Source organism: Amphiura filiformis, chromosome 1, assembly GCF_039555335.1.
Source record: "Amphiura filiformis chromosome 1, Afil_fr2py, whole genome shotgun sequence".
NCBI lineage: Eukaryota > Metazoa > Echinodermata > Ophiuroidea > Amphilepidida > Amphiuridae > Amphiura > Amphiura filiformis.
Genome location: NC_092628.1, coordinates 68,789,197 through 68,814,343, shown reverse-complemented (window position 1 = coordinate 68,814,343; position 25,147 = coordinate 68,789,197). Strand labels below are relative to the sequence as shown.

Here is a 25,147-nt window from a genome sequence, read left to right as displayed (position 1 = left end):
CGAATGTTAAGTATTCAATTTTGTAATCTCAAGCTACAAATCAACAAAATGTGCGCACTTTACAATTTGGGTGTAACACTATGACTCCAATGAGTAATAACTCCAAACAGTCATTTTCAGCTAATGACATAGGGGTAGATCCGGGGTGGGAGGGGGCATAAATCCCCCCAATATATTGTTAGGGGATGGTCCATACAATCATCCCCACAAAATTGACGCCTGTATATGGGTTTCTAACCAAAATTAACCCCATATTTGGTCATTTTAAAACAAAAAGTGCCAGTTTTTGTGCGCTTCGCGCAAATNAATTCTAAGACGGCGCTGGGGCTTTGCCCCTGGACCCCACCTGTTTAATAATTGTGTTCATACTCGCGCTCCGGCTCCACGCTCGCAGAAAATATTTCAAACAACAGTTCACGTTCCCAGAAAGGAAATTATTTTTCGCTGCCCTGACAGGCCGAGAGACAAAACCAAAATGCTGGCAATGCCTTCTCCACACCTGACACAACACTGGCAGGTAGACCGTGCACATATTATACCAAATGAGTGAATCATGTATCATTACAGGCTGAGAGACAAAACCAAAATGATGGCAATGACTTCTCCACACCTGACACAACACTGGCAGGTAGACCGTGCACATATTATACCAAATGAGTGAATCATGTATCATTACAGGCTGAGAGACAAAACCAAAATGATGGCAATGACTTCTCCACACCTGACACAACACTGGCAGGTAGACCGTGCACATATTTTGCAGCCTCTTGGTTCTTCTTTCTTCTTGCATAGATGATTCCCAAAACAAACTCTGGTGCTACTGACATCATTTTCAGATGCTTGTCATCATAGAAACTACGCAAATGCGAACTTTCTGTATCCACAGATGTAGATGGAGTTGGTGATATGACTCGTGTATCAATCCCATAAAATACCTCATCATCAATGTCAGTGAAACAATAAAAGTGTCTGCTGTCCGGACGGAAGATGCACACACTGGATACCGAGCTACTTCTTGAAATGGTTTCCACAGGTGAGGAATATGGAGTGGCTCTATTCACATGAGATGCTGCATGATGGGAACTGGTCCTGTATGCTTCTGTGTCAGAGGTGTCGGAACCAAGCCAGTAGCCACTGTTGGTAACACTATGCAGTGTTACAGGTGGGAATTCCACATCTGTGCCACCCTCAGACTGACTGTTTGAGTGGGATCGACTGCTGGGGTAATAGTCACCTACAGAAAAATAAAATGCATACAAAATGGTAAAATATCATTGTAACATAAGTTTCTAAGATAATTAAAAATTTTGCAAAAATGCAAAAAAAAAATTCTCTTACTAAATTTCCTGTCATTTAACATGCTTTACAACTTGCCTCATCCTACAGTCCACACCACAGAGCTCATCCGATCTATTATCAAAAGAACTGGGTTATACCAAATGCCATAATTTCCACCTCTGATCCTAAGACAAGTCTGTACATAACAGTTTGACATGAGCCAGTCTGATCGGTAATTTTAAATTGACATTTTCCACTACAAAACTATTGGCCCAACTTTCACATTACTCCAACCAATCAAAACTGTTAATCACCCATGGGTGGGCACATTTGATACTTTACAAGCGTGAAAATAAACTTACCCATGACTGTACCTGTTTTTGATTTCCACCCTGATTTGACTACTGAATATCATTACTCCATATGTGTTCTTTACCTGGCTTAATAAGTGGTGTGTCTCCTGTTCTTGTAACAGGGCTTATCACTCCAATATCAAGAAGTTTCTCTGCAATGTCTGCTGCCTGCTCATGACTGTTCACAACAACTTCATCTGTAGTATCAAAATAATATTAGGATTGTTAACAAAATTAAAGGAGAATTTCACTAACACTTCCGACACATCATAAACACATCATAACTTATGATGGGTTGGATTCACAAGGAAACTTAAATTGATAACAAGAACTCATAGAAAAGTAATGTTAGGTTCAGACTGCTAGTAGCTTTATGATGAGTTACTTATGATGATTATGATGGATTATCCACCTAACACTAATCATTGCATGGACATAGCTTAAATTCTGGCATAAATGGCATTATCATATGTTGCAAATATTTTTGGTCTCATCAGATCACTGTGTGTGCATGGAAGACACTTTGAAACTCAATTTCTCATGGTCAAGATGCAAGAAGAAAAACAAGCATACCATATAAAATATTGTGCGACTAAATGAGTGTAATCTGACCTTGATCAATGCAGTTGTCCTGAATCCATTCTATTAGACACAAGCCAGTGAAACACTTGCGTTTCTTGTGCAATTCATGGAACATCTTATACAGCTTTTCCCTTGACATCACTTTAGTAAGACCACCTGCCAATGGGTCTGTTTTACTTTCAACATCAGCTCTCTGTTAATGGGGAAAAAAGAAAGACAAATTGCATTAAGATTGATTCAAGTCATGACAATACCCACTGGCAACAAAAATACTACTATTGACAAGTTCGCACACATTTAATGGAGTGTAAGTAACAGTGAATTGATCAATTAGGTTTGTTCTTCAAATCAAATAACAATTTATGCTTGACAAAACCAGTTGGAGTGTTTTGTAAACAGAGAAACCACTTTGAGCGACTTAAATATTTTGTTTTCCTCCATACAAATTCCACTGAGGTCCTCTGTAAGCTAGAAGGCGACAAAGACCATAAAAAGAGAAGAAGGCACTTATTTCCCAAGTCACATATATGACCCATTTTTGAAATCTGGAAAAGAGACTACAAACAACCGGAAGTCAGTTTCCTGGGAAAGTGGATCAGATGTTCAGATCTGATGGGAGTCCTCCAATCAAATGGATGAAATATTAGTAAATTAAACTGGTTTAGTCAAATAACACATTACACAAATATTAAATAGCTAAAATTAATTGTTTATTTCTTCTGTGGTCCAGCTACGCTGGGGATCGGCGTTTGAGTAGAAGTGGCAAGGTCTGTTCCCTTGTTGTCAAGCGCCTTGTTGTCAAGACCGTTGATCAGCCAATCAGAGTGATTGCTTATTGCCTGTGTGTTTAACTTGCTATCAAACCATCCGCAGATATATTTGTAAACAGAGAATGTTATAGTCCATTTTGACTTCCTTGAAGCTGTGATGTCAGTACTTTGTCATAGTTACTTTTGTATACAGATGCAACACCTTTACACACCTACATGTAAACTCTGCAGTTCTATGAGTCAACACACAAGATCTAATACTGCACCCACTGGAACACACACTGATGTCATGCCTTAAGGAATCCAATTGGACTATAGATAGTCTTTCATACAAAGTACATGATATTACTTTATGAAAAGAAATATTTTGAATAAACCCAGATACCTGATATCTGCTTATTATCTTGGACCCACTTTGACATATTAAACAATGCATTACATCAGTAGTGTAATAAATGACATACCTCTTTAAAAAGCTTTTTGTGGAGTTGTATCAATCTCTTTGTTTGCAGTGTAAACAGTTGCAACAATTGCAGTACTGCTTCCTGTAAATTATTAACAATAATAATAATATTAAGGTGACACAATGCTTTGAGCTATGTTAACATAATGAAGTTATTGGTTGTGAGCAAATAAATTCCCAATCCATTCAGAAAATTGATAAAACATGTAATTGCTGTTGTTCTTTTGTTTCTCTTTTATAAAAAATAATTTTGCTGACAGTGGTCAGAAAGAATAGCAGTATTTACTTCCTTGGTGCAATAGGCCTAACCAGGGATATGAAATAATGGTGCAAAAAATAATAAATAATATAAATAATGGTTGGAATCAAATTAAAATCATCAAATATTGGATAGTTTTTGTCATTGCCAGCATGCCTACCTATTTAATTAGTTTAAATGGTCATTCTGTAATAAAACACATGGCTAGGATTCATTACTACCTTTGTTGCACTTCAATCAAGCTTTTGTATGCATGTATTTATGTGTTTGGTCTTCATATTTCATACTTACCGCAGGCTCTACCAAGTCATCTATACCAAGTCCTTGGCCAGCATTGTGAAGATACTCTATCAAGTGCTGAAAAATAACGATACAAACAAATGTAAGAAATATTTACCAGATTGATTCCAAATTGGGTGCTCATTATAAGATACAAAATGTTTAAATTTACAATACTATTTATCAGCATTCTTTTGTACTCCATGACGTATTTGCATGTGTACATCGTAAACACAGAAATACAGTTCTGATAGGCTAATTGAATAATGTCATGAAATATTGGTACCTCATTGGCTGAATAAGAGCGTTGAGTGACCCAGGAATGACCTAGTCCCTCAGGATGAGCACGTCAGCAAGTCCTGATCAGTTCATATTATTTAGAGCCTATAGGTAATCCAAAGTCTAAAAGTACAACATACACCAAAGTATTTTGCTAATATCAATGTTGCACTTATCACATATCTTCTTTATACTTGAAAAAATGATTAATTTTTAGTTTTTGCTGAGAAATTTGGTGCAACTGCTCTAAGAATGCTATAACTGAATGAACATTATACATTACAACAGCCAATGCGCATGCTCAGTTATTTATTATGACTGATTAATGTATACATACTGTGAGTCCTTGCAGAAGTAATAGTGCTTGTTGGTCAGCTGCCTCATTGTACCTACCTCACCAGACGCTGCACTTGACTTTCAAAGTTCTATTCAGAAAGAAATATATGGAATGTGTCAATCAAGGTGTAAGTCTTTTATACATCTCTTTACTTATAAAAATCAATCTAGAATAAACAGGCATTCCTGACATTGAGATGTTTTGATATAATTATATTCACTTCAATATGGTACACTTTGGCTCAAGTAACTTCAATCGACCTGAATAATGATCATCACCTCATAACTTAACTCTTTCAGATGTGTTACACCATTTTCCATCTTTAAGCGCATGCATGTGTACGCCAGTGCTTTGAGCAAACACCTGTAATTTGAAGCTTCCCCCAATGAAATGCGCACTGATATCACTGCCACATCAGTATGAAATATGGTATAGTCAGATTTTGTTCAAACGTTAAAGCACATGATGTGATCAAACAAAACTTAGTCAGTTAAATTGATATTCAAGATAAAGTCCATTTTTTGCATTTTATTGCCTTGCAACAATAAAATTATCTCATAGACTGTAAGTAAAAGTTTAATGGAATTTTGAAAGAACTTAACATGTACAAAGGGAAATATGTGACACACTCTGATGCACCCAGACCAAAGGAGGCAAATTTGAAAATTGAACTTTATCATCATCAACTGCTAATTCTGAAATCCTTCTAGATTCCAGCAAAACCTACCTGGATCATGAAATGCCACAAAGAATTAGTGAAGAGCTGGTAACATGTTGGGTAGAGCCACTTTTTGAGTGCACCAAGATGATTTGTAAGACATTCTGTAATAGGCTTGAGTCTTACAGCCATACAGCATCCTGGCATCTCATTACTCATGAGTACCTCCAGACCTTGTGCAAGGAATAGGTTTAACTGAAAGAAATTATGACGAAAAACTGTCATGTATGCAATGTGACTGCTGCAATAACATCGTACGTACATCATTATCAATATTGACCAATATACTTAGCTGTGCTTTGGTCACAATTATTGTGCCAATAGCTCCTGGGGAGTGTTTTGGTGCACATACCATTTATATTATACATAAAGTATTAAAGTGAACTCTAATGAGGGTACAATGACAAAGTAAAATTGGTTTACAGACTTGTAATCATAGTGACATAGTGTCAACATATAACATTTATTTTCTCACCTTGTGAGCAAGTAGCTTGATTTGAGTTTCCATGACAGTAGCAATGTACTCAGGATCACTGTGTGGGGTCAGGTCAAAGGGTAAATCACCAAGTATTTCTGAACCCTCTTCAAGTAGATCTATCAAACAAAAATAAAATAAACATTGTTTTAAAAATGTGAATGGCACTTGAGTACACAAAATCTTACATAACATGACACAATGTTTAAGTGTAATTTTTTTAATTTTGTATAAAATTCAATTAAAGGGTAACCTGATTGACAATCTCATTCCCCACTTTACCTCATCAAAATGCTGATTTTGGTATCAGATGAAAGCTCATATTTTTCTCATAAACATATTGAAATTTGGCTTTCCAAATCGGTATATTTCTGAAGAAATCATCAAAAAACTGTCGAATTAGTCTCAAATATAGTATACCACATTTGAGACTAATTAGGCAGTTTTTTGATGATATCTTCGGAAATACACTGAGTTGGAACTTCTAATTTCAATATGTTTATGAGAAAAATATAGCCTTTCACTTGAAATCAATATATTACATGATCATGATGATTATCATTAATTAAAACACTGTAGACCAATATCACGCTGTATAAATGTCGGTAATTCCATTTACAAAAAACATTTACATGTTCTTTTTGCATGAGTGCTTGAAAGGGATGACATTTTATGTTATACATAAGTTTTAAAGAATTTGATTTTCCAAATATATCAGGTCACCTTCCTTTAAGCACATAACAATGCATTTTTGTCTGGCTATATCCTCCTTCAGGCTGGTCAAATTGTTCCCAATTCTTAAATGCATTCCTCATATAACCATTGTTTGTATTATACATAACTTATATGACCCGCTCTGACAAAACCAGGAACAAGTTGCATTTTTGACATTTCTTGGTTTGAATAAAAATGTAAGCACTAGACAATACCAAAATTATATAAATAGCATCAATACTTTCAAGATATGGATAATTTTGTAAATTATACCATGATATTTTTACAAATTGCTATTCGAGTAATGGGCCAATAAGTTCTCTGCCTTACACAGGATTAAATAGAGATTATCATAGTTCCACTGTTATTTATTGATTAAATAACCCTCTTTTTAATAAGTACTTTCAAGGATTTGAAAGTCTACTTAGTCCCACAGTCAAATACCAGGAAAGTTATTGGTAGAAAAAATGTTTAAATTCTTTGTTTCTTATTTTCAAGTTATTGGTAGAAAAGTGCTCAAATTCTTTTGTTTCTTATTGTTTACAGACTAGTAACTGATATGAAAAAAACAAACCTGAAATCGAATACTGTTGACATTCAACTCATTTCTATTCTCAATATAGATGACATTATTGAAAGTCATATATCCATACCCTGTATGTTAGGTCAGAGTTGGTATATAACCACTAACTGATTGAAACAAGTCATTACTATTACTGCTTACCTTTGGGGAGGAGCCCTTGAAAATGAGGCACCAGGCAAGAAAGACACCATGTATTGTTGATTCTCACACACATCTGTAGACAAGCATTATATATATATGGTCATATTAAATGAAAATGGAGGAAGGAAGAGAGAGGAAAGAGAACAAGGTAAAGAGATGAGGAAGGGAGAGAATGCGATCTTTTTTAAAAGATCTCATTATATCGATATAAAGGAGACTTTAAAAAGTCTCCTTTATATAAAACATAGCTTGTTTATTTAAAGGTGACAACTTTTTTTTGTCAATTGATACATACATCATAATTATGTTATATATAAACCATGGTAAGAGATATTTTTCATAACAATTAAAAACTGTGTATTTCTAGCCTCTTAGATGGTCAAATTGACTGCATAAATCATACCTCTTGGGTGATTGGCTCAAAGCGATCACAAAGAAAAACAGCATCTTTAAATAAATACAAATTGCAGTTTGTGCCTGCTCTGTCATGACGACACCTTCCAAGCTGAGTTAGACGTTTTCTTTCTTCCAAATCTTCATTAATCTAAATGAAATATAAGATTTCGTGTTACATCATAGGTCAGACAGTAAAACTAGAGTCATTCAAAAGCTAGTACCTTCAAAACGCTTCAGTCTAGCAACCATCCTCTAATTGGCTAATCCAGTATGGATCAAACAACTTAAGTAAACTAAAACTTTAACACTTTTTCAGGAATGGGCTCTTGCTGTTGTCACACCAAGGCGCTATATTAGCCATCTGAACCTAAGTCACTCTATGATTCGAGTTCTATAGATGAACATAAAACATATGATATGTGACATAATCTGATCCAATCAGACCAAAGATAACAAAAATGGAATTAAGATATATGCAAATGCATGGAGCCAAAAAAAAATTTAAAAACTCAAGAAAATGAATAAAACATGTTCATAACTTTGTAACTAGCCATGCCAGGGATGTGCAGATTTCAACATCAATATGTACTGAGCAAGGCAGAACTGGTAATAACTCAATTTTTACGAAATTTACAACTTGGGCCTCAGTAGATCAAATCATGATACATATCATTTGGGTGCTCAATGGGTTCTATAGCATGCCATACACAAGTGATGCATGATTTGCACATAAGGCCCTGACAAACTGACAATTTCCCACATTTCTCCAGACGTCTACTCGCACTCAAAACAAAATTTCTTATGTGTAAAAGATTAATGTTTTGATACCACTAGTTGACTCAAGCAATCATGTCCTTTATCTCACCTGTCTTGACAGAAGTCTAGTAGCATCTTCATGTGGAGTGGCACATGCATCTATTGCCAGGATATTCTGTACATATAATCCCATTGTATTTGCCATAGTCTGAAATACAAACATCAACAGATGATAAATACACTTGTAAAATGACTAAAACTACATACACTGTCAACACTTCCAATGGTTATATGAGGGTTTGGTTATAGGAGGGTTCATGTCATATAACACTGAGGTAGGACATTTATTTAACTGTGGTAAGGATAAACTTCCAGAGTTTTCATAAAGGTAAATTGGAACAAACAGTACAAAAGCATTTGTCCACTAGAATGTCATGTGTTATTTTCACAAGAGCAAATTGATTAGACTAGTACTCAAGCACACATTGCTCTATATTTTGATTTGCCTCAAGTTTGGTAGTGAAGTATGCAGTATCATTGCAAATAAAGTTAATCACGCAGAGCGTATATGGGCTGTTTGTCAGTGCAACTGCTAAAAAACATTGATGTCACTACCGAACTTAAAGCGAACCAATGTAGACAACAAAGCAAAAGAGTGGAGCACTGTACTGACAACCCTGATTCAATTGAATACCTAAGTGGAAGAAGGGTCCAACTCTCCCATTTTACAAAAATGAGTTAGACCCAGCATTTTATTGCTAGCAGACAGTCCTTCCTTGTGTGTGAAAGAAGAGCTCAAATCCACTCTCTAAATAGTCTTCCAAGAACACTTAATCATGGTTTCCATGAAAAAAAGGCTGAACTCCATGGAGTTGAACCTTGAGTTGGACCCTTCTTCCTCTTAGGTATTTTTAAATTACTTTAATACTACCACCTTACCTGTGTGATACTGTTCAGCAATTCTCCTCTCATTCTCCTAGCTCTATCTCGACACACCACCACACTATATGCCTCTCCCAGTGGTCCTGGCACATCCATATCCTGTGTATCCTGTGACATCCCTGGTAGTGGGCAAAGAATAAGACAAAGCTCCGAGACGAATGACACCATCTGCTGTACCATGACAAGGACATCAACTATACTACAGGACACTGCAAGATACGGATGCTCTTCCTCTTCAGACTGGTCTGACATCACCAGACTGGCTGTGATACTGTCTTCAAGACTTTGAGTTGTTGAGTGAAAGCGTTGGTGTTGAATAGGTGTGGAATGTGAGGACGGGGTGATGCACAGTGAGGTAGTAGGCTGCTGAGGTTGGGCAGTGCCATCAATTCTAGGCATGTGATGTTGAGGGCCTGGTATTGAATGTCTTTGTGGGTAATATTTAGGTCTGACAGCGGGACTCTGCAAAACTTGGTCACTTAAAAATGCCCCAGTACTTGGAATGTGCGATGATAAATCTGAAGCTGCATGGCGAAGTGAATTTGAAAATGCTGGAGGGGATGTGCTTTTAAGTTCAGTTCTTGTTTCAGTCTCTTGATCACTTGGCATTGTACTCCCTTCTTCTACAATTGTTTTCAATGGTGAATCAGCTGCATTTACTGTTGATGAATGGACATGAGGCGTAACTTCTTTTACACCCAATAGTTTACAAGTATCAGTAGATACTTCATCAGTTTGACACTCTACAGAGTTGCTGGTATTAGCTGCATCAGGACATGACAGATATTCTCCTGTAATTTGGCTTGCAGATTTATCATCTAAGACTTTATCTTGACATATCTCAGGTACCACCGATTCCGTCTTGGATTCATGAACTGGGGTAATATCCTCTTCTATTTTACTAATAGCAATGTCATCGTCATTAATAGGAGATATTCCAGTGCGTAACAGTTCTCTGTCTAACCAACTCACAGGTTCTTCACTTGCTGGAATGGATTTGAAATGGTCAGTAGTACTTTGTTTTTTGTCAATTTCAGAATTGATTTGTAAGCCCTCGGTTTGCGTGACATCAATGTTCTGTTTTGTTTTTCCATAATCCATAGTATGTTTTGTTTCATTAGACTCCTGTTGATCACAAATTTCATTTTCCACAACAGGTGCTACAGTTGATACAATTTCTGGATGACTGTTTGAAATGTCCATCTGTTTGTTTTCCTTTAAATCTGAAAGAACATCAGGTGACACATCATGTGTCAAATCACATGATATACTTTGGTTTTTGCCACTGGATGAATCTAGTCCTATACATTGCTCATCATCTATGGTTGTGTTCTCAAGAGATGCATCTTTACTCTCAAGAGATGTATCTTTACTGTTATTATTCATCTCATATTTGGCCCCGATTTCATCTTCATTATCTACTTGCTCACAAATGCCTACATTATCAGCAATATCACAATGCTCCTTTTGTTCAGTGTCTCTTAATGTTCTCCTGCCATGCAAGCTTCTTTGTGCTAAAGTTTTATCTCCTGATTCTGTCAGCATAGTATCTTGATCAAAATCTTCCTGTGAGCTGTATCTGTCCCTTCCAAAACCTGAATCTCCACTGCTGGTGAATGTATGTACATTGGGTCTACTCGGACGAGCAATTACTTGTAAGCTCTCATCTGCAGATGTTGTTACTTGTAAGCTTTCATCTGTGGATGTTGTTTGTGCACTATCTGACCGAGTCAACTTTGTATTTGATGAAGCCTGGCAACTTTTATCTATACTGCTTTCTTGTCCAATCCATGTCAGATCTGGAGCAGATGAAGTCCGATTTAATTTGGTTTTCCTTCCATGGAGAAGTTCTTCCTTCAGCATAGCTTTCTGTTGTTCTTCATCTTGTGCCAGTAATTCACTTGGATTGGTTTCCAAAACTGGTGCTTGACTTTGCATGTTAGTACTAGGTGAAGGCAGTGGCTGTCTGTGAATCTCTGCTTCAATTTCCACTTCTTGTTGTCTGTGTGGAGCATCGCCAGCTTCATCAGGGGATGCCATCTGTGACAAGTTAATAAAAGTATCATATTATAATAGGGTATTCATTTGGGCATGTCTACTTTCTAAATAGAGATCAATATTTTTCTCGATAAACATGTTGACTGCCTGAACCCTTCTAAGGATACTACTGTCTCTCTCTAGGCCCTTCCACTCTCCTGTGGAATGTACTGCAAACACAAAATCAGGATTTATTCTCACCCTTTCATTTAAAATCCCAATCTGTTTTGTTACAGATAATATTAATATTCTCAACTTCATTTGGAATGTTGATTTCATTTCAGAGCCTGTTTTACAAGGACTTACGATCGATCAGATGCTTGATTTAATAGGGGATTACTTGTGGTAAATCAATTGTAAGATCGATTGTAAGGCTTTGTGAAAGTAAACAAACCTGCTACTTACTTGCTGTGGTGAATTGGATGTCACTGGCACATCAGCTTGCTGCTGAGGCTCTTTGGTTTGGAAACTACTGAATGCAGACCATGGAGATTGGCAGATTCTCTGAGATGAATGTGGGGCCATGGATGATGGGTTGGACAGCAAACGAGCCGATTCCATGGGTAAAGCTATCGTTGTGAACTGCAGATGACAAATAAAAAAACTATTTTTACAAGAGAGATCACATTTTTCAATGCATGTTACATTTCATCCCAAATAGGTGTGATAAGTATGCACTTTTCTACTAATATAAGCTCTTGTAGGTTCACTATTGAGATGATTGAGTTTTGTTACAGGTTGCTTGACACAATATGCACCTTGCTCAAGTCTTTTATGGGCCAAAGCCCTTTCATGAAATGAAATACATTTGATTAAAAAGTGTTTCTTATACTACACTGACTAACTTCTTATGAAGTTAAATCCTTCAATTTTGTTCACAAACTATTCTTCACTTCCAAACATCAAGCCTTGCAACTAATTTTCAAAGTTGTTCTCAACAGTCACTTAATATACTTTTGTGATACAACTATCTATATCATTTACTCTTATTTATGACTGACACAATATAGTTGTATTACCTTATCACTGTTAGTACTGTTTAGAACCATGGTTGTTAAATCTCTTGTTAGATGGTGTAACCATAACCTTGTCTGTTCCATCAGGGGCTGACGCCACTGTTGAGCACTGGAATAAACAAAACATCAACACATATCAGATACTATGATAAGAAGTGCGGGCAGGGAATAATCAAAATTAAAAGGTATAGGATACATCAGGGATGTGATTCAAAGCATGAGAAATATCCTGAAAAAAAGTAGAAAATCCTGAAAAACAGTGTGAAATTGGGCTAAAATATCTCAAAACAGGCTGAAAATAATTACAAATGCATAAATTTGGCCACAAAAAATCCTGAAAGGGTTACTTGTGTCAGATTTCTTTGAAGTACGTAATATTTGTCAAAGCACCATTCAACTAACAGCATAGCAGTAATAAGAGCCGATTCATGGCACTAGCTGATGTTTGGCAATTACTTGATGGGAATTGTCTATTTTTAGCATCAATTTCAAGAACTGATCTACCTATTATAAGCCAGAATCATTATCATATTTATTTCTAAGAGCTACTTCATTACTGTTTGCAAACCCTGCAGTGATCTTTCAGGGGAAAATCAGGAAATCAAAGAGGCTGAAAATTGAATATTTCAAGTAATCAAACTACTGTATTCTTTCATACTTACTGTGGTAGAATGTATGAATTCCATTCTTGATCAAGTTGGCTAAGTCTATATGCTAGAGCTAGTAAGTCTTGGTCTATATGACCCAAATCCTGAAAGAAATCCAACAAATGAGATCTTATCGAGAAAGTACAAATTTAACAAAGTTCTCACGACTTACATTGTGGAGGTTGGTGGATTGGGAGATTGAACAGAAAAAAATGACGAGAACGTAAGTTATGGAAGGAAATTGGGAGACTGGAATAATTATTTGGCATAACTCCATACTAGCATCCATAACCTTGTGTTTTAGAGTTAGGATTAAGGTTTGAGATATGCTCTCAATATAAAGGTGGATTTGTAATGTAGGTACAGTTTATATTAGGATTCAAGGTTATGATTGGGTTAGTGTTAAGATGTGCAAGGTGTTCTGGCGTTATTTTGATTCTGAATATAGAGAAGGGGAAGAAGTTTAGGCAGGCAGACAGACAGACAGACAGACAGACACCCAACAGACAAACCTATACCTACCTGTTCTTGTTCGGCAGCAAGTTGGCACACCATAAGGACATCTACCATCAAGAGATCATACAATGTAACTATAGCTAGTTCACCTACATCTAAATTAAACCTAGAACAACAAAAATAAGGAATATACAAATTAATTCTGTGTTTGTACCACTGATAATGAACTTCAGCACTATGTAACATTGTTGTACTGCATTAATCTTCATTTGGCTACACACAACATCAAGATTTCTTTTGTACAATAATACAAGCAAGCATTTGGATTTAGTACAAGCAATATTCCACTTCAATGGTATTTTAACTAAAAATCAATATCAGAACAGAAAATATAGTCTAAAAAGCTATGTATGCACTTAGCTATGTGAAATAAAATTTGCCACTTAGCACTACATGTAAGTGCTCTGTCAATTTTGGACCTTTTGCAGTTGTTAAAAAATTGAGCAAAAAATGATATGCCAGTTTTTTTTCCAACTCAATATTGATTCTAAAACAACTTCTTTTTTCCTTCCTAATTATCTAATACATAAGAAAACGGACTTGAGTAGAGCAAACATAACAGTAGTTTTATTTTCACAAGAGCTAACAGGCTATATCAAAATGATTGTTCTCCATCCGCTGTTTTTTTTTTGTTGTTAAATGCCTGCCTTTTGAATTGGATGCACTTGAAATGACTTATACTTTATATTTAAACATCTTGTCATTTCAAGTGGATCCAATGGTGCATTTGGAAGAGGCAGGTTTTTTCATGAACACCAACAATGATTCAACAACTCTTCCTATTCCTTTATACAGGAGCCAAGCATTGTTTATCCGTCATTAATCCACACTTTTCCAGTAGCCTATACGCGAACACAGGGTTACGCATACGTGTTACCCGTAAGGGCGTAAAATTCGTCATGACTGGAACTTATGCGTAAACACTTTCTTAATGTTATTAAAGTAGCAGCTAAACCGCTTCATTGTTTTGTTTTATTGCAGATAGGCTATCAACATAGGAATCACCGATGTTAAAGTCGAGTGGCAATAACAAACGGATATTCCAAATGAAGGCATCATGAGAATTAGACGATATTTAGCTTGGTTTCGTTGTTTGCGTCCGCGTCGTCTGCGTGGTTTACTGAAGTAAACCATGCAGACACGCCGAACGCGAGTTGTTAATCGGTGATGAACAACGGTGAAACGTGATTGAATCCCTAAATGAATAACAATAATTTTGATATAGCATACAATACTCTTACTAACCTGCTAAAAACTTCATTGTAGCACTGTGTACATCTTGTTACTTCATCTCGGATACTAATGATCAGTTTATTTACCTGCACAAGAAACAAAATACATTATTGGTCTAGTTGCCTCACTACTAACCTAGTTGGGTTCTGATATAACCTTCATGCAAGTGATCTGATTCGCATATCCCATGTATACAACAGAACTACTTTTCTTAAGCACTATAGATATTTTCAAATCAAAGTTTTCCAAAGACAGCTGCCATTTGTTTATGATGACCCAGTATATAATAACATTCCAGATCATCACACAGATAATGGGCACAGCTCTTACGCTACAGGTAAATTAAGTAATTCTTGGCCAATCTCGAACATTATGAACGCTAGTAGCTCTGCAATAAACACACGTGCAGATATCGCGGTACAGAAGAAAGCATACATGCACCTTAAGTACATTACGTACACGCTTAGTACGCTACATGGACGCAACATGCTTGTTCCCGCTTGGACAAGAATGTCTTAATTTACCTGTAGTTGCGCTTTTGCGCATTGCATAATGTGTGTCACTGGCTATTACTTTGATGTGAATTTACACCTTATGATCGCATATGCTTTATTACGCTGTGTATGCACCTGGTGCACATAACCTGATTTTCCAAATGTTTCCAATGTTGATTTGAAAAGGTACTGTACAGATAATAATAAAAGATGATCTTACCATCTCTGCAGATACTGGAGAAGTGTAAGCATTCAAATTCAGCTCAGTGGTCAATCTCAACTTCTGGCTATGATAGGCATGCTTTAAACTCTCCTATAAAAAGGGAAAACAATAAAGGCTTCTAATAAGTCATAAATACAAGACGTGGTGAGAACTATCAAAATACCACCTCATTATTCCATGATCATAATTTTGAATAAATGTGACGTGTCATGTCAAAAGCAGACACTTTTGGGCAGGATCGTAAATGGAGAAATAGCCAAAAATCTGTCCGGGGTGATTTTTTCACAATTTGGGTTTGTTGCGAATTGGTGATGTTATTGTTTAAAATATTGTCTGATAGTTTCAGACTGGAATATAACTGGCATCTGGTATTTTTTGAGACATTTTTCAAGATAATTCCTACTCTCATGCTCTTAACATTGTCAATAATATTTTTAAAGGCCGATATCTCAATTTCCAATTTTATAATACCATAACTTACGAATTCAATATCTTCGCTTAGGAATGGCCTATTTCATTGGGGAAAACGGCGTTGTGGAGCAAAATATCTCTATATTTAAGATATGTAAAAACCTCAAAATTGATAACCTGCCCAAAAGTGTCTGCTTTTGACATGACACGTCACAAATATACAGTTAATTCTAAATGTTAACATACAATACAACATAAGCCAAAATGAAAATCTACTTTTCAACTGAATCCTGTTATGAAAGATACTCTCACACTAATCTTCATAATTTAAATTTTCAAACTAACTTAAATTTGCAACATGAAAAATGAAAAACTGCAAGTGGATCATGTATAAATTAGCCAAGTAAGTATTGTAATGTTTTTTTCCGAAATCTATTCTTCATTATCATAAAATTAAAAATTCATAAAAATGTTTATTCATTCTGCAAAATCATGCATCAAAACTTGGAATAAGCAATATAAAAAAACAGTAAATATTTTTAATTACTGCAGTGTGAAAACAGATTTTGTGAAAATCATACAACTTTTACGGTAAATTCACAAACGATAATATAGTACATGTGTACTTTTGACCTTGGACCTAAGCAAGTTTGTCTAGACACACTGAGTACACACATGCTACACAATACTGTTACATCAGATTGTTTGATCAGAGTTTCTTAAAATATTGGTAAAAACCTATTTGTATTTGTACAACACTAAACTAAAGTAATTGTACATATTTTCAAATTGAGGAACATGTATGCCCAAATGATAAGTTCCTCACATGTGAGCACATGAGTAGGGGAGTGTAGACTTTGATTGATACATGCATGCTTCATATATCATGGTCAGGGAATGGTTTCAAACACTATTAGAATTAGTGAATAACACAATTTCAACCTAGAAAGTGGGCAAATCAGGGGCTCCTTCTTGGGAAATTAGGCATTTGAAAACAAATTTTACTTTTCTAAATGAGGATATACATAAGAGAAATTGTGGGAAATTTGTGCTATCTTAAGTGAGAAATTTGGCTTATCGTCTCATAATTGGCGCATTTTAGACAGAGCTTGGCGCATTTTAGACAGAGTTGTAAATTCTAACGAATAGCTAATTCACTCACATCATAGGGTACATAAAATAACATTTTACCTGAATGTATTGCTGCATGTAATCTTCTACTGGTGTTTCCTTTTTGCCAGTCAAGTTGACCCTTAATTCTAATACGTTGCATAACAGTTTGGCCAAAGATCCTGAATAAAATATCAAAGACAAAGTGTCAAAATATAAATCACTGAAGTGCTGCTGAAACATGTAACAAACTAAATAACATTTAGTGTTTTTTTTTATATTTTTAAAAAAAAGTATCAAATAAAAAGTATCAAATTTCTCAAAGCAGTCGACAGTAGTAGATGGAAGTAAAGTTTAAAAATCTACACTTGGATATCTTGTTTTCTCTTTCAACATGAGTATGTATGCTCTTACCAACTCGGTCTGGGCTGTGTGTATCTTGAAGTAGTCTCTGCAACCAGTCTCCACAGAGAGTGTGTAGCTTGGTCAAAGTCTCACACAGAATGTCAAACTATAACAAAAATAATACAGTACAATATTGCATAAATAAAACAATAACAATCAAGTTAAACAACTGGGGAATGGGGAAGCTGAGAGCTACAATGCATACACTGGATACACAGGATATTATGACTCAGCATTTTTTAGTGTGGACTAATGCTTTGGAGGCAGAGATGGGCATCATCCCCCTGAGTTTTGTTATTATTATATTATATCATTGTTACATAAATGCTGGACAGTTCAGCAGTTGATTGATATTAAATGTTTTTATTACTATTAGCCATGCTGTTGAAAAAAATAAATACTATACAGTGTTTGATATTTTTATCATCCCAATGATGCTTACACAATCAATATGTTTTGATCCATCACAGAAAAAAGTATACACAAAAACAAGATGACGAGATCAGTGAATGAGTTAGATAGCATGATATCCTACCTCCATTCTGACCATGGTGAATCTTGCATGTTGAGTCATCAGCAGGTCCCTTAGTCCAGCCAACTGTTTGCAGACATGCTCCACATATAATCCCTCACTTTCAAAATTGCTGTAAAGAAATCAATTGATATGTAAAAGTATAAGATAATTTAGTGTTTTTAACATGACCATACAAAAAAACTATCTGGCCCAAACTCTGAGAAAGAGAGATAAATACCTCAGGTAATAAGTCTTGAAATGACAATATCATAATACATGGATTATGTGACAAACTTATCCTTGCACGGAGATCTCCATAAATATAATGAAGCATATGTGGTGTGAAGTTGCCAACTTCACACATAAATTTTTTTATATTAAGCGTGCTATTGTGCATCTCATCTTAAGATGAGAGTAACACCATGTTGGATTTCACTGTGGCAGACTCAAATCAATGTGTTTAAGTGGTTGCATCGCCAACCTATGGACAAAGTGCCCTTCTACATGTGTGTATACCCCGGGTGTATTCGCCTCGCATGACTAGCTTAGCACATGTGATTTGAATCTGCCCCTGCAAAATCCAACATGGCGTTACTCTCAACGGAGATGAGACAGACTATGGATGGAAACAATATGCTGAGGTTTTTTCATCAATTGGCATTGTTTTTCATACATGTTAATCTAGAGAAGATAACATCTGAATCTGGCCAGATACACTATATTTTTTGGGGGAGGGGAGGGTGGGGTTCAACATTTATGTGTGCTGGCTGCTCTGGGTAAAGATGAAAATTTGTTCAAGATAACAACTGCTCCTTTTCTTTCATTTTTTTATCATATTTTTTCTTGTAAATTTGAAGACTGAATCCACAAGCATGTTGTCCTCACAATCACATTTATTTCCATGTTTCACAAAACACACTACACAAGATAACATTACACAATCTTAAGTCCTAATCTCATTATAAGATCAATCACTAGACACACTAAACTTTGAATGATTTCCCATCAACCATGGCATAATCATTCGGCCATATGCTACATGTTGTAGACTCACACACAAGCCAAGGCCACAGATGATTTGAACAATACTCATCAACCATAGAGAAATCAGTCAGCCATATGTTAGTCTCACACACAGGCCATGGTCAATGTTAAGATTTTTAATGGTTGAAATATGAGTTTGATTCACTTTTTATGCTATTTAGCTATTTCAGCTTTTGAGTAATAATAAACCACCGGGTAATATAAAACAATAATTCATACACAGGACATAATTAATTGATTTACACATTTTGCAATGTAAGTAAAAACTACCTGGTTATTTCCCATACAATATTATAAGTTGTTAAAGTCGTGCTTGAATCAATTTTGCAGAGGATTATGGGTAGCTATTTTGTCCAGCCTTTATCTTGCCTCTACGTGTATACACACATAAAAGACAAATCAAGTCACAAGTAAACAGACTAACCTAGATAGTAGATATGTTTAAGATATAAACATTGTCCTTTTAATGTTTACAAAAAAGTACATTGCTTCAAAGTGTAAAGCAATTTAATTGTATGTGGCATTTCTCTGAGTATATAGCATGATTCTTTTATTCTTTTATAATTTCTTTTTTCAAATTTAAATTATCCTCCATCTTTTACATGTCTACTTATTTGGCTGAAATTCCAAGCTCAGAAATAATGCTGTAAATATTTCAAAAGTTGTAAGAAATTAACATAAAAATACAAGCACAGACTTTTGCCTACATAAAACCATTTTGAATCCCAGCAATTCTAGAATGTTTTTAAAACATTTAAAATGGGATACATTTTGGGTTTTGGTAAAAATGTTTTAATAACGAAAATGTTGTGTTTGTTGGGATACATCTCTTATTTCAGATCCATAAGGTATGATGAACTTTATCATACAAATTAATGCAACATTTAGTTGTTTCATCTCATTGCATAATAAATGGGTAATCATACATGGCTATGTCTATTGGTATAGTCCATAGCCAAACACCAGATTTCCAGGTTGCATTTATCAATAAGACAAACACTCATGTGCGGACCTTATGCATCTATCTATCCACTCATTATCCCAAGCAAGTACTCTGAAGGTCTCAGCTTCCATTTATCAATAGGACAAACACACGTGTGCGGACCTTATGCGTCTATCCACTCATTCTCCCAAGCAAGTACTCTGAAGGTCTCAGCTTCCATTTATCACTAGGACAAACACATGTGTGCGGACCTTATTAAGGTCTTTTTCTACTGATTTGACATACTACTTTAGAACTCTGAACCCAATAATAGGTGTATTCCAGTTTTCATCTCCTTGGTGATTTTTGGTGACAGTAAAATCCTTATATTGCATTCATTATTAAAGGAAAACCTATTAGTATACTATGATCAGCTTGTAATAAGGAGAATTATTTGTTTTTGTTACTGCATTATAAAGTCCCAACTTACGCCCACATAGGTGTTGGCCTGAGCTGTGTGTACGTCATTCTATATCAATCCACAATGTTATGAGTCCCGTCTATTAGTTTTCTGAGCTGATCATAGAATAAGTGAATCTGATCTCATCACATTTGATCTGTCACCTTGAACATGTAAATTCACATGAGGAAGTGTCATCAAATCAGCCTGCATTTAATCATTATTAACCTCATACACTTACTCTTTTTCAGCAAGGTAGACCAAGTACGCAATTCTTCGATATAACTCGCCCTGTATTGAAAGATGGACAAAAAGTCTATTGTACTATACAGACGGTGTGCCTTCCTTGAGACAGTAATTTAGATATTGATTTTTATTGTATATCTAAACATAACGATAATAGTATAATAATATATAAAAGTATATGGTCATTTTCACGGTAAAGGGTGTAACTTTGGATTTTTAACATTTTGATCCGTAGTGTTCTAATAAAGCCACAGAATTCCATGATTTTTGGCCACATAAGTCATCTAGTTAGCAGCTATCTTGGGTAGCATAATCATCTTTGGGAGTTACTGCATTCAGTTTTAGCAGGCTTAAATGTACTTAATATTGCCATTTTGAAAAACTATAAAAAACAGTAACATTTTTGTAAAACCCTGTGTTTTCTTCAGCTAGTTCATGGATAATTGTTTTTATCCTGAAAGTATGGTCATATGTTCAGTAAACACAGCCACATTAGATTTAATTGTGAACAGCCCTGTATTTTTGAGAACCGGACTTCGATATTTGTCGTTTCGGAGGCTTCATTTTCCGTTAACAATTGTTAACAAACTTTGTGGGTATAGCTTTGGTTCATAATTCTTGGTTATTTCTTCACTTCTTCTTGATTCATAACAGTTGATATCTTAACTTGAAATGGGTAACAAAACTTAGTCGATTTGCAAGCTTTTAAAATTTTTATAAAATCTTGACTTCAAAGAGCCGATTTTCCGTTAACTTTTTTGAAGCCTCCGAAACAAACTGTTCAGCAAGCTTGGGCAAATATAAATAAAAGAGCTCATCCAATCTATTTTTCAAAATGTAGCAAAGTAGATCCTCAAGTCACTTGTTTTTAAATCGTGGAGATATATATCACCGTTTGAAAATGGGACCCAATACAAACTTTCCGTTAACAATTGAAGCCTCCGAAACAAATGAAGCCTCCGAAACAACAATAAGATTAATTATCATCTATGCATATCTAAATTGGTGTTTCATACTGATATCTGCATTGTAATTGTTACTTGATATGTGCAGAATGTCATAAATTTAAAAAAATGTTGATGTTATGGTTAATGTTTGAAAAATATACTGATACCCAAAAAGCCTGTTTCGGAGGCTTCACATGCAAAAAACACCATACTAAACAAATGGGTGAAAAAGTTAACATGCTATAAATCTACAATATCTGCCACATAGAATCATTGATTCAATACACACAAGAAAATAACAGCTTAGATGATCCCAACAGTGTTGTTTTCAAAAAAACTACTTCTGCAGTGTTTAGCCATTGTTAACATGAAGCCTCCGAAACAAAAAAATGACTTGCTGTGATAATTTAATTTTTGTCACAACTAAAATTCAATACTTAGAAGCAAAGCATGAAAATTGGTAATTGTGATATTTTTTACCTATTTTTTCATGTCATCTTGCAGTAGTTAGCCAAATATTTTACTTTTATGATCACCTGTGTTGTTAACTGAAGCCTCCGAAACACAAATCGCTTTAATTGCCAATTCTAAAATATAACTCCAATTTCTGTGAAACTTGGCTGGGAGGTTCCTTTTATCAAGTAGTATTTGTACATGAAGTTAGACATTCAAATTATTTTAGGAACCCAATTAAAACTTAAAAAATATGTTTAAGGTTGGGAAATTTTCATTGTAAATGACACTTTATGTTAAAATTTTCAAAACTGCAATTACAAACATAGCAAAACATGGTATAAAATGTAACTTATATCTGTTGACTTACTTTGGAATGGGATTTCACATGTATTCCAGCTTTCATGTCATAATTTTCTGAGCTTATGTAAAATACATTTTTTCTTAGATTTTAACCAAAATGTTATGGAAATGTCAAATTTTTTATTAGAAATCAAAAGGTTTAAGCCTTGAAACATTATTTTACTGGAATTTAAGTTGCTCCTATGCATGATTTCAGTAAACAGAAACATATTTAAGTGGTTTGAAATTTTGACCCTAAAAATCAAAAGTTACACCCTTTACTGTGAAAATGACCATATATTTTCAGAAAGGCAATGACACAATGAATCCAAAGAAAGGCACTTTAGGTACTGGATATCTGATGAATTGTGTCTGGAGAAACAGTAAGTTTGTCAGTAGATTTCCCTTATGAACTCAATCTTTCCACTAACAATGAAATCCTGATGAAAAAGTTTAATATTTCAACATAAACCCTGAACACATATGGAATCACTTACCACTCCAAAACGAAGCCCAAATTCCTTGAGAAGTCTGCGGGATGCTGAAGACAACAAGGAACCTGTACTCATGGCTTGGCTCTTGTCGTATCTGTATTGAATTCACAATCACAAGTAATGATCAATACTACATTGGTCTTTTCATTTTCAATAACCTTATTATAAAACTCCAGACCAACAGATGTAAAAATAATGTGCCTATTGCAGAACCAACTCTGCTGTAGTTATCCAATTTGGGGGAAACCATTTCTTTCAATTTATAACAAATGTTACTTTTACATTTTGGTTTTAAACTACTTGACACAATAACATTCAGAACAGAGAAAGCAAGCAATTGACGCGATTCCAAATACAGCGCGCCACCAACGACAGCAGTGAAAATTGGCATTTCCCGTGTCTGGGGTCGACATCCTTTTTCATCAACCATATGCATAGCTGACCATGTTTGTGATTATTACTCTAAAAACACAATGTTTTATAGTACTTTTTGAAAAATATTTCTGTGTTGAAGTGAAATATTGCAGTTTGATATTCACAGATGTCCTTTTCTAAAACCCGCAAACTTGATGTTGATACTAGGTGTTTCCTTTTTGTTATACATTTTCTAAAACCGCCTTTTTTTTGTTTTTAAACTTTACAATGCTTTTCAGCCCGATACGCGCGAGCCTAGTCAATGCGAAGTAGGCCTAGGCCTGTCCTTTTTTAATGGAAAACGCATAGGTTTTATTTTGGTTATTATTAGAATAAATTGTTTTAATTCTTTCTGAATTTATTGTTTGTTTAATACGATAATAATATAACACCAGCATACTTAAGAACATCCATAGGTGTTGCGTTTTTGTAATCGGCCTACATTTTCTAGAAATGGGGTTTTTTTGCACGAAGGGAAAGTAAATTTGAAAAAGATTCTTAATGTCTCATTACTTATAAACATGTGTAAAAGAATAAGGTTCCGAAAAATGAGGAGGCGTGGGCCGGGATTTTTAAGTCCCTCTGGATATTAATAAAAATAAATAAACAGTGCAAATATTCGCACTCTATAAATTGGCTAGTTTTAGCGTGGTTTTACACCAAAACATTTTCGTGCACATAGACAAATAAACAAAGATAAATCCAAAATGTAAACAGGGTCATATCTGAAGTAAAATTTTGGATCACTTCAAAGCTGCAAAACTATTTTGAACAGACATTAAGATAAACAAACAAAACAAACCTTTTCTTTCCACAAACAAGACAAAAGTATATATCACAAGTTCATATCACAAATAAAAGCAATTTATAGTCCGATTTTTCAGTCAAAAGTCAGTATAAAAATGAATTCTGTATATTTTATAGTTCAGCATGTTATTAACTGGTCTCTGGCATATATTTATAGTGGCGAAGATGGAAATCGTGAAACAAATGTCCTCCAGACCGGAATAGAGTTTTTAGATTCTGATGATACACGTTGTGGTTCAGGTTCACGATGATAGTCATTTGCCTTAGAAGAAATATAATTGCACGGAGTACGAGAGGAGATGGGCATCCCAGATGGCGGAGTTGATATGTCCAAATTCAGTTGTTGTGATGAATCCATGGGCCTACCTGTACACTTGTCTACAGCTGGGGTGGGTGAAGTGCTTACATGTAGAACTTCAACTGGTGAACTTGATATTGAGAGTTGTATATTTTTGCACACTGATGATCCATTTGGAGGAATTGTTTTGGCATGTTTAGTGGGTAATTTACTACCAGTGACACAATTGCCATCACGTCCAGTTATATTTACTGCTTCTGAAGTCCTTCCTGAAACACTGATAATGTCAAAGACAATAATTTCACCTTGTCCAACACTGGCACGCTTGTGTCTAGGGTTCGGTTTAGCAATTCCTGATTTATGAATAAAAATGTCTTCTGCATTGTCTGTTCTGGTAACAAATCCGTACCCTTTAGTCACGTTAAACCATTTCACAGTTCCCTCAACATTTGTTGCAATTATTGGTACAGGTGTATTATCAGGTGAGGCAGAAACACTTGAAGTCGAAGAAACATTCACTGTCTTTGGATTCTTGCATTTGCAAGGCTGCTGATGCACAAGTTTATTTTCCAGTTCTTTAACTTTGCTTTCCAGTTGCTGTAATCTCTTTAATAAACTCTCCATTGTAAAAACTGATGTTGATATAAAACGATACTACTTGGTGATAAAATGAAGAATAATACAGATGACACAGAGCTATTTGTTGACAACAATATATTTATTTTACAAAGTGGTGGAGGTGGTCTAGCAAGGAGCTGGCATGTTGGAGACCAGAGCTAGACTGACAAA

The 25,147-nt window shown here is 35.2% G+C and overlaps 2 protein-coding genes across 2 annotated transcripts in view; both read right to left on the bottom strand.

Moving 5' to 3' along the window:
- Positions 1-298: 298 nt before the first annotated feature.
- On the bottom strand, positions 299-4,690 carry LOC140166801 (uncharacterized). The gene is made up of 6 exons (XM_072190294.1): positions 4,601-4,690; positions 3,997-4,062; positions 3,448-3,528; positions 2,244-2,406; positions 1,715-1,828; positions 299-1,234 (listed from the first exon to the last, which is right to left on the bottom strand). Exons 4-6 carry the CDS (start codon positions 2,350-2,352, stop codon positions 663-665), a joined length of 795 nt encoding a protein of 264 aa, XP_072046395.1. The 5' UTR covers positions 2,353-2,406; positions 3,448-3,528; positions 3,997-4,062; positions 4,601-4,690; the 3' UTR covers positions 299-662.
- LOC140162637 (uncharacterized) overlaps positions 3,424-25,147 on the bottom strand; it is a 62,770-nt gene continuing 41,046 nt past the window's right edge. The window contains exons 7-25 of the mRNA XM_072185915.1: positions 22,843-22,933; positions 20,599-20,648; positions 17,953-18,061; positions 17,427-17,523; positions 17,094-17,194; positions 15,489-15,581; positions 14,787-14,860; positions 13,548-13,647; positions 13,041-13,129; positions 12,382-12,487; positions 11,768-11,944; positions 9,323-11,365; positions 8,493-8,591; positions 7,635-7,775; positions 7,232-7,304; positions 5,794-5,912; positions 5,328-5,513; positions 3,997-4,062; positions 3,424-3,528 (exon numbers count right to left, since the gene is read on the bottom strand). Coding sequence (XP_072042016.1) covers positions 3,424-3,528; positions 3,997-4,062; positions 5,328-5,513; positions 5,794-5,912; positions 7,232-7,304; positions 7,635-7,775; positions 8,493-8,591; positions 9,323-11,365; positions 11,768-11,944; positions 12,382-12,487; positions 13,041-13,129; positions 13,548-13,647; positions 14,787-14,860; positions 15,489-15,581; positions 17,094-17,194; positions 17,427-17,523; positions 17,953-18,061; positions 20,599-20,648; positions 22,843-22,933 — 3,919 coding nt within the window. The remainder of the gene's footprint in view (positions 3,529-3,996; positions 4,063-5,327; positions 5,514-5,793; positions 5,913-7,231; positions 7,305-7,634; positions 7,776-8,492; positions 8,592-9,322; positions 11,366-11,767; positions 11,945-12,381; positions 12,488-13,040; positions 13,130-13,547; positions 13,648-14,786; positions 14,861-15,488; positions 15,582-17,093; positions 17,195-17,426; positions 17,524-17,952; positions 18,062-20,598; positions 20,649-22,842; positions 22,934-25,147) is intronic.